Genomic DNA, 10,003 nt, shown 5'->3' with positions numbered 1-10,003 from the left:
CACACACACACACAAACATGTAAAGCTCTCCAGCAGTGAGGCTCTGACCAGCTGTCTTCGGTCTGAAAGATGGCTGCCGTCACTCATAAACACAGAGAGCTTGCAGAGGAAGATGAGCGGAGGAAATATGTCTAACTTCTCTTCTCTGCCTCTCCAGCGTCTGCGTGTTTCACTTTTTCCACGTCATTCATCCAATTTAGATTTGACATTTTAGGTGGTGATTTTCTTTGTGAAGAAGGAGCTCCAATTTCTTAATCACTAGATTCAGAAGCTTCCAGTCGCCATAAGGCCCTTAACATTCTTGTGACCCTTTAATAATCAAATATCTGGGGAAGAAATGAGAAAAGGAGTTTGTTTTTAAATCTAATTCATAGATACAGGTACAGTGCAATTACCTGCTTCAAGCATTTAGTTGCTAAATGCTTCATATCTTCATTTTGAAATGTTTTTTTCATCTAAATATTGAAGTAGGTATTGTCAAATCACAGATGAGTGTGTTCTTGAGAAAGAGCTTTTCTCCTTTCAAAGGTACCAAGATGACTCATAACACCAGCCGCATCTAATAGTGTGTTTTGTTTTCATGCCAGCAATCGTTTTCTCAGAGAGGCCGTTTTTAAAATGGAGGACATTTGAATTTTAAAATGACACTCAGCGTTTTATAAAGAAAAATAATAAGTGGTTCCTGCTATAAAAATCCAGATAAATTATGGAATCCTAAAACACGATGGTGAAAAAACTAAGGTTTAGAGATCGGGTCGCCTAAAAATCGCAGGAATGTGGAATAGAATAGAAAAGACTCCCTCTATTTATCATGAATGGAAACCCGACAGAGTAATCGGCTTCAACAACATCCTGCTACAGAAATTCAGTTTGAATAGAGGTTTAGGGAGAACCAATCAAATGCCTCCATACTGAAACGATCCATATCATCAGGGCATCTGCGTAGAAATCGAAGCAGACACGGTGGCTACGCTAACAAAGATAACTGAAGCAGTCGCCTCCTTTCTCTCCCTCCAGTGTGTGTGTGTGTGTGTGAGAAAACCGGTGTGTATTGTTCATGGACCAAGGCTACTTCAGAGGAGGGGGCCCTTCCAGTCGTCCTCGCTGCATCGGCCCTTTCATCGCTCCCTTATCCATATTCATCACCGCCCCGCTCTCCTCACCTATCAGCGACCAGCTAGCTGTGACCGGCGTCTCGCTCCACCAATCGCACGCCTCCCTTTGTGGGAATATTTCCACCTCTCATCCCCTTCACCCCACCCTGTACAATGGCTTCTTTTTTTTTTTACTTTGACGCAGTGGCTAGAAAAAAAAGAGGAAGAGGAGAGGGTGGAGGAGGAGAAGGAGAGTTGCAGCTACCACTGGCAGAGTGCTGCCGACGGCGGCTGCGAATCGATCGACAGCCTCGGAAACGGTTGCCGGGCGAGCGTCGTCAATGGCAGCCTGCGATTGATGAAGGGGGTGGGTGGAGGACGAAATGATGGGAGGACGAGGGTGAAGGAGGACAGGAGGAGGGCGCAGTCGTGATGGTCTGAAGTAGAGCATGATTAGTATGGATGGGAAGGAGAGGAAGATGGAGAGAATGGAAGAGGAAGAGAGGGAGCAGCCGAGAAACGCTCAGGCTCGCGAGTGAACAAAACAGGCGTGTCGCAGAGGAGAACGCTGTGTTCTACAAGATACAGAGGATAAAGCACCAGAGTGTGAGCCGTATAACTCACTTTGTTTTTTCTAGAAATACTGCTCGACATTCGAATACTCAACGTACGAGAAATATCGCAACAGTTCTAATAACTTATTATTTCACTCAACAAATCTACTGATTTCTATGTATTCTGGCTGTTGCAGTGTTAGTGGTATGTAGGACTGAACCCCCTCTGCCTGGTGTTTATTTTTGAGTGTTCAAAGCCAAATGTGGGGCTTCTTCCTCCTCAGCCGGGACAGCCAATCAATGTGAGGAAGACAGCTCTCCTTTGTATGGACGACCCAAAAAAAGATGCTCCGCTCAGCTCTAGGAGCAACTGAAAACACTCGGATCAATAGCATCAAAGGCCCTGTCTCATTCCGCCAAGGCTCAATACACAGCATGCATGTGTGTGTGTGTGTGTGTGTGTGCGTATGTTGAGTGTGCGCGTGCGTGTGCGTCAATCCGCAGCGCAATACATCATTTACACACCTCTTCATCTCTCTCATTAAACTTCAGCTCTGCTTTTTGTGACTAAAGTCAGACAGAAAACACAAAGACAACTACTCAGCACACACGCACACACACACACACAGAAATCTTCCGGCCTACTGCTAGTCCCCTAATGTCACTTGGCAAGGGCATTGCAAGGCCCCCCTCCTCCTCCCCAACACTGGCTTGCCAGTCCATCCATTTACTAAATTAATGTATTATATCTTACAGACAGGAGAGGAGAGGAGACAAGAACAGAAAAGAAAAGAAAAGAAGAGAAATGCCTATCATAAAAGTGAGGAAAGGACTAAAAGGTCTGTACGTCCAGGTCAGCAACCTCTTCCCTGTTAAACCTGTAGGCGTCCCCACTCACATGTTCATTTTCTGACCACCTACATGAAAATCGGAAAAAAAAACAACATCCAATTTATTTTGTTTGCGCTTACATAAGACTTCTTAATGGCTTATACAAGCAGTTTTTTTCCCTGAAAGCTGCATTTGTTTCGAATGGACTGAATCTGAGTCATTGCTATTAGGCTGAAAGGCTGCTGTTAGGCATTGGAGTATCAGTATTGGTTATATGTGGTACCCTAAACAAATATCAGTAGTGTCAGTGGAGAGTTCTAGCTTTGCGTGGTCTGGGTGCTGTTTGTTTTCCACCAAGAAGAGAAAAACACAACCAAAGTGAATTCTTATCATTTTGGGGCTTAAAATTATAATTAGAAAATATTGCAATTGCAATAAATTGTGTAACTCTATTTCAACTGTCGATGCATCTCTGCACAGAATCCCTTATGGTACTTTTTATTTTGTAAATGTATTGTTCTTGGCAAATAAAGTGATGAAGTAAAATATTTAAGGGGATTTAATGTCTCGATGCTCAGTAGCCTTGGATGTCCTCATATCCTGAATCATTCTGACCACTTGATACTGTAAAAGCATTTAACTCAACATCAGTGCTGTTGCTGTAAAAACTCTCCTGAAGGCTTCATGCTATTGAGATTTTCTTATTTTATTTTCAAACATGTTTATTTCTCATTTAAAATTTAAAAAAGGCTACATCGTAAAAATACTGAACCCTGACTGGCCTAAATGACTTTTACTCATTTAGCCAATCAGGATCAAGTCTGGCTTTGAAAATGATCCAAGTTTAAACTTCTGAAAGTAAATCAAATATTAACAATGACCTCATTAAACATCTCTGATCATATATGTACATGATTACAGGGAAATCTGAATTCCTTTAATGTGGAGACGAACCCTGCTGGGTCTGGGTGAGGGGCAGGAGGGGGTGCAGCGATAAGAATGGGTTTGGGTTGGATTAGAGGGCTGGTGGGGGTGGGGGGCTGCCAACAGCAGCTACTGCAGCTACTCATTGATCTTTTCTTCTTTAAGACCTTTAGCTTTTTATAAGATGGAGCTGTGATTTATGACCCTCTGGTTTACAGGGGTCCCATATCGTCCCGTTTCCTACTGTCTGACAGCTGACCGGCTCTTTCCTCTCTTAATGTCGCCTCCCGTTTTCCTCACACACATACACACACGCAAACCAACTGGAAACTCTAAAATCTGAGTCCATCTTTTCTTGTCTTCTTTGAAATAAATATTCTCCTCTCGCTTCTCATTCACACAGATCTGAGTGACATGAATGGAAAACACTTTGCATTATACCTTACATCTGGATATATTTCTAAGTGCAGTTGTTGGCTAAAAAACATGACCATTATTAGTATCATTTTCTGCTCCGATGAAGAGAAATATTTGTGATTTAAAAGCTTTCGTCTTTCTTTTCGAGCTCTACACATTAAGTTTCAATCTACCTGTGAAAAAGCAAAAACATTCATCACTACAGTCATGTGATTTTTACTCAACAGCAGTGCATACTGTAGCCATCATATATCACACTTTGAGCACAATCAGTGAATGAACATTTCAACAACACATCAGCAGGCATAAACCCAAATGCTTGGATGATATGGCTAGCATGAGGTCAAAGGTCATCAGGACTCAATCTGTGCAGTAATGTTGGGTATCATGACAAAAGAAACACTGAATTTGTATAAAAAGCATGAAAATGGATGTTATGGAATTGATAACATACAGTATAAACAATATCAGCATGCATTATCCTGGATCATGAGTAGAATATGAGAGTGTTACATGTTACTTTAAATCCTATTTAAATGTCAGACCCTGCAGCAGTCAGACCTCATTGAAAAGCCCTAAAGTTTAGATTTCACTCTGCAGAATTTAGAGAACACAACATGTACGTGTTGTCACTGCTGAATCAGTCCTGCATTGAAGAAGGTTACAGTAAAGATTATAAAACAGGTAGAAGATCAAAATCAAAGTCTCTCTTACCATGAGTCTCAGTTTCTTGGTGAGGGAATACAATGCCTTCAGTTTCAAATAGGGGCTGCAGGAAGGCCACTACAGAGAGAGGAAGCACAGGGGTGGGGAGTGTGTGGCGTAAACTAATCATTCAGAGAAACAACCAGTATTATGATCTCTTAGCAGCACTTTGACTTGTATAACTTTTAAAACTGCAGCCTGTGTGCAGCTTTAAAATATAAATACAAAAACAGTCTCAGTGAAAATATACGGCTTCTGTTAAAAAAGCACTTTGGGTAAAATCAGCCACCACAAGGTGAATGTTTTCTTCTGCATCAAGGGCCAGGACCATAAACAGTTTCTGCATCTTGTTATTAGTAAAATAAAAGAATCATTGAGGTTAAGCTCATCTGATCAATTCAAGCTCTAAATAGTCATAATAGTGATCATCAAGACCAAATTCTTTGACCATGTTATTAGAACAAAAAGACACTTTTAAAAAACAGAACTGAATTAACTGTCAGTGCAAAAACGTCCCAAAAGACTTGCAACCAAGCTCTGATTCCTCTTTGTTGTTTATCTTAAGGGGCTGGAGTGAAGTGTGTGTGAGAGCGACTTGTTCATTTTCAACCAAATGTCATCCGATCATCAGCCTGATGCTGCCGGCTGAGGGAGTGTTGACTTGCCGGCACGGCGGCCGTCCTCTCTCCTTGAGTAAAAGGTGCTCATCATCCCAACCTTTTCATTTGTCTAAATGGACGAGCTGTCTGACTGTAATGCAGGCAGGAGGATGGTCCCCTGGGGGAGCCTTGGGTTTTTACATACAGCGTGGAGGGGCCTTTAGTGCTCCGAGTGCTGCATCGATCTGCAGTTAAACAGCGCTCGCTAACCTGCAGCTCACCCTCCTCAGCCGGACACTCTCTCTGTCTAATTATTACTCCTGAGGACAGCTGTCATGTTTCCTGGTGGGAGCTGAAGAAACTGTTAAAAATGACTGTCCTGTTCTTTTTCTGTCATTGCAGAGAAAAGGAAAGGTTCAGGTCACACAAAAATCTACTAAAAGATAAAAACCTATTGATCCTCAGGATCCTCTATGGATTGCACTAAAGACTAGTTGTTTTTTTTTAAATCGTGCCACCTGTCAGTGTGCACTGAAAGGGACAGGGCACTCAAACTCCACAGGTCTATTTAGATTTTATGTTTTTAAAACATTACTGTAACCATCGCACTTACTTGCACTAAATTAGCAGATCATCCAAAGAGCTTTGTGAGTGAAGTCTTGTGGCCATTTCAGTGTGAGACTGATAAATCAGGCCAATAATGACACCTCAGTAGAGCATCAGATGCCACGCAGTAATGTCTCCAATATGATGGAGGTTCCTCTCTGATCAAACCTGCAGTGGAATCATTTTTTCTTTGCATATTTTTTTATTAATTGACTTTTTTAAATGACTCTCAGATTGTATTTATAATTCATAGTAAAATGTAAATGCTTTTAACAGCTGCATGAAATTTTCTTTCAAAGAACAATAGTTTAATCTTGAAAATAAAGGTGTAAAATTTACTTTATGGATTGGCTCTCTATCTCTGCCACTTATATATAATATTTTTCTCCGTTTTTCTTACATAATTACTTATTTCTCTCCTTAAGAAACAGGCGTCCACAATATTATTACACATTCACAGTGACAGTCAGATTTAACAGTCTGCACTAAAATGTTGGCTCGCCTAAAATCTACCAATTCTACACAGAACATTTCTAAAGGAGTCTTGTGCACTCAAAATCTTTAACCGCACATAGAAATTCTTCACTCTTCGTTGTTGTGTAAATAACACATTTAAAAGTGTAGTGTATGTCCAAATGTCCATGATGGGGTGCATGGCCAAGATAGGCTACTGATGGTTGTAATGCCGGGTGATGGGAATGCTTGGCGCATGACAGCATGTAAACAAAAACCAAATATGGTGATCGCCATGGTGACATATCCATATTTCATCCAACCAGAGAATAATGAAGAAACACGATTGGACAATTTAGAGGAAAAAAATATCTCTCCCTCCTAACTGCAGCTTGTTAAAATCAGGACAGCAAAGCATGATAAAAAAATATACAGGCACTGACACATGCTGCAATAACACAGAGACCCTGTCGCATTCTGAGCCGCTCTGGATTCCCCTTGTTCTTTCTGGCTCGCCACAGGCCTGCTGTTAATATGAGTCCGCTTGTTTATCTGCTAGTGTAATTGTACACAAAGCGGCGATGGTGGCTGATGTGTGAGATTATCACAAGGTCATCCGTCGACGGGATGAGAGCCTACGATCACGCACCAGCCTGATCTGGCTTTCACTTGTTTACATCCTTTTTTTGGCTCCAGCATGGCCGCTGTGGCTGCGCGTAAATCTTAAGACGCAATAAAAACACTCAATTCGGCTGATCTAAGGAGGCTAAAAGAGTCGGGATGTGAGCGAGGGGAACCGGCGGCTTCCCTCCAAATCCCCCTCAGTCCCTCTCATTGTTTCCTTTCCATCAAAAGCGGCGCCCATGGTTATTTTAATGCTGATGGGAAATGACTGTCGCTCATTAGAAGGCGGATTAAAAGAAAAAATAGTGCCCTCTGTATTTATTTCACTGCGTAACTGGAGCACAAATCTATGAATCTGGGGCTGTAGCATGCCGCTGTGTACGTCAAGAATCAGATCAACCTGCTCTCCTTTCTCTCTGCCTGCCTGCCTCAGGACGAACATTCACCAAAACCCGAACAGCTCCCCGCATCCCCATCGCTGATCTTACCTCCCGTGTTTGTGCGTTTGGTGCTGCTGGCCTCCGTCGGAGTCTCCAGGGGTCTTTTACGCGAGTCCGGGGGATCGGACTCCATGTGTGGTTGTTGATTGTGATGATGAGGATTTGAGAAAATCCCGTTTTGCTGTACAGCTCCGCCGGCCATCATTTTCGAGCTTGCTCTTGGATGCTTGGGCTGCGTTTGCGTTTAAATCCCCCCTTTTCCCGTTGTTTTTTTTTTTACGCAGCGTAGCCGTGCAGATGAGTCCTTAGAGAAGGCGAAAGCGATTTAGGAATTGGAAAAATACGCTTGTTTCTTACGGACGGGGAAGGTTAGCTGCGCGTTTCTCCGTGGTGCGCCGTGCGTACAGAGATGCTGCGCAGGGAGAAAGAAAGAAACGCTGGAGCGGCGGATGATCGGCTCAGAGGGGGGAAAAATCCAAAACCTCTGCAGATGGAGAGAGATCTAGGCTACTAAAAACGTGCAAATGGAGCGTCAATCTTCCATCAACCTTCTGATATGCGGGCTAGGATATGTGTGTCATTCCGCTGCAACTGGATAAAAGAGCGTACTCATGTCAGGCAGTGCAGGATGGTGGCGCTCCTCCGCAACAGCCAGCGAGCAATAAATAAAACAAAACAAAAACAAAACAAAAAAAACAACAACAACCGAAGGACCAAAGAGGCGAAATCAACCGAAGGAAGAAGAAAGAAAGGAGAGGTCAGTGAAGCAATAACAATACAAAAAAGAAATCCGATGCGTTACTGATAGGCTATAAGGATTTCTTTCTTCTTATGCTGTCCTGGCTCCGATCGTGAAGACACCCAGGGGCGGCGGGGTGTTTGAGGAGAGTCCGGAGACGAGGAGCTGGAGGAACACGCAGAGAAAGAGACGTTTTTTCCTGCTCGTTCTCTCGGTGAAGATGCTGCAGTCTTGCGTTCAGAGCATCCCTTCTCTGACTGGCTGCTAGAGGGAGCGCAGGGGAGCGGCTGACGTCACAGGGCCCCGCGCTGCATTCAGGGACATCCCGGAAACTTGGGTTTGCCCAATACTGTAACTGCGATTTGTGTGTGTGTTTAAGTATTTTATTTAAAAAAAAAGAAAATAAAAGCTAAAAAAAAAAACTAAGTTGTAGTAGTACAACTGTAGTAGTAGTAAGTTGTAGTAGTTTGAGGAGGCTTCTTGTTCTCTTACAAGCTCAAGCTAGGCGCAGAAGCACTGTAGTGAGGTCAAAATATAAAAAGCATGCTATTAGATTAACCTACATTATTATCACAGCAGGGGTCTTTATCTCATACCCCCAACCCTCTGCAGGTTGTAAATATAAACAGATAGCATGCTGACCTGAAAACTTACCGAGGCTGCGTCAAATAAACATTTCAAGCTCAGTTCAAACATTAAATCCCGGCCTTGCCATGCTGTAGCCAGCTCGCGGGTTCCTTATTTACGACGTCACCTGAAGGCACCACGAGAGAGAAAGCGAGAAACCGAGAAGGAGAGAGACGCCTCCGTCGACACGCGATTGGCCGAGGCTGCATTTCTCCGGCAAAACGAGAAGGACACAGACATATTCGTCCGCTGGAGTCACATGACGGAGAGGAAAGGATGCGGCGGCGGGTTCTTACTCCGTTACAGCCGCGGCAAATGCAATTATGGTTGAACGGGAGCCTGAAGGTCCCGCTGCGGCTGTTTGAAGGTCTGTAGCGCTGCCTGTCAGCAGGCCCAGGGAGCCTCAAACACACCTGGAGCTCTGCAGGAGGAGAGCTCGTCCAGCTTTCAGGCTTGAATTTAAATATCAGAAATCAGCAAGTGAATCAAACTGGTGAGAGTTTAAGGAGGGTGTTTTTATTAAAGTGGGAAAAAAAGGCACAAATCAGCAGCATTTTCTTAGAAATCTAATACATTTTTTTGTTCCTATCTGTGGTTCTTTGCCTCATTGTGATCCACACAATCGTTAAATTTGACACATTTTTGTTTCCAAAGCACTTCACAAACCCTGATGACCCTCAGGTCAAACTACAGGCCTGACCACCATCTACCTGCAGCAAAAAAAATTAAAAAAAAATAACCAAATTTGACAGGTATGGTAGTTTTGACATGACCACAATGCATTTATGACACTGAAAACAGCCCTATAATACAGGGGGCATGAAACTGAGCCCCCGGCCTGTCTCACCTGTCCCCATAGCTGCTGTGTGACCCACCTGTGTGTGCTGCGCCTGACATCTCTGCGTCGCTCCGCCTGGATCTGAAGAGGGATCCTCCAGCACTGTGAGCTGTCTGAGAGAGCTATACCCGCCTCAGTCTTTCTCTCTCCCTCTCACACACACACGCACTCACACATTTGGCATATTCTTACACACACTCAGAGAGACACGCAAATACCTTCTACTCCCTCTCTCCTCCTCTGTCCAGTGCCGTACAGATGCGGTGCGCCCTCATTGCCTCCTGTAGATTGTAGTCAAGGTGACATTGTGCTGCCTGTGCACACGCGCGCGCACACACACACACACACACACACACACACACACACACACACACATATACACACACACAGTCGCACAGAGCAGCTCTCTCACACTATTTCACATCGCCATGAGAAACGCTCCGGTGAGCCAGTCTCCTGCTCTGGAAATACGTGGCAAATCCGAGGCAGATGGATCCCAAGCTGCAGTCTGAAACAGATTCTGCACCACAAATAACAGGCGCCGCTCAGAGG

At 43.8% G+C, this 10,003-nt stretch overlaps 1 protein-coding gene across 1 annotated transcript in view; it reads right to left on the bottom strand.

Moving 5' to 3' along the window:
- The window catches only part of LOC118341292 (RNA-binding protein Nova-1-like), a gene marked incomplete at its 3' end in the record, with an annotated part of 57,731 nt that extends 49,434 nt beyond the window's left edge, over positions 1-8,297 (bottom strand). The window contains 2 exon segments of the mRNA XM_035679512.1: positions 4,535-4,603; positions 7,296-8,297. Coding sequence (XP_035535405.1) covers positions 4,535-4,603; positions 7,296-7,452 — 226 coding nt within the window.
- Positions 8,298-10,003: the final 1,706 nt, after the last annotated feature.

Source organism: Morone saxatilis, unplaced genomic scaffold (genome assembly GCF_004916995.1).
Source record: "Morone saxatilis isolate NCDOM2014 unplaced genomic scaffold, NCSU_SB_2.0 Contig8, whole genome shotgun sequence".
Lineage (NCBI taxonomy): Eukaryota > Metazoa > Chordata > Actinopteri > Moronidae > Morone > Morone saxatilis.
The sequence above is the reverse complement of the archived record's forward strand: the minus strand, read 5'-3'. Positions and strand labels throughout refer to the sequence as shown.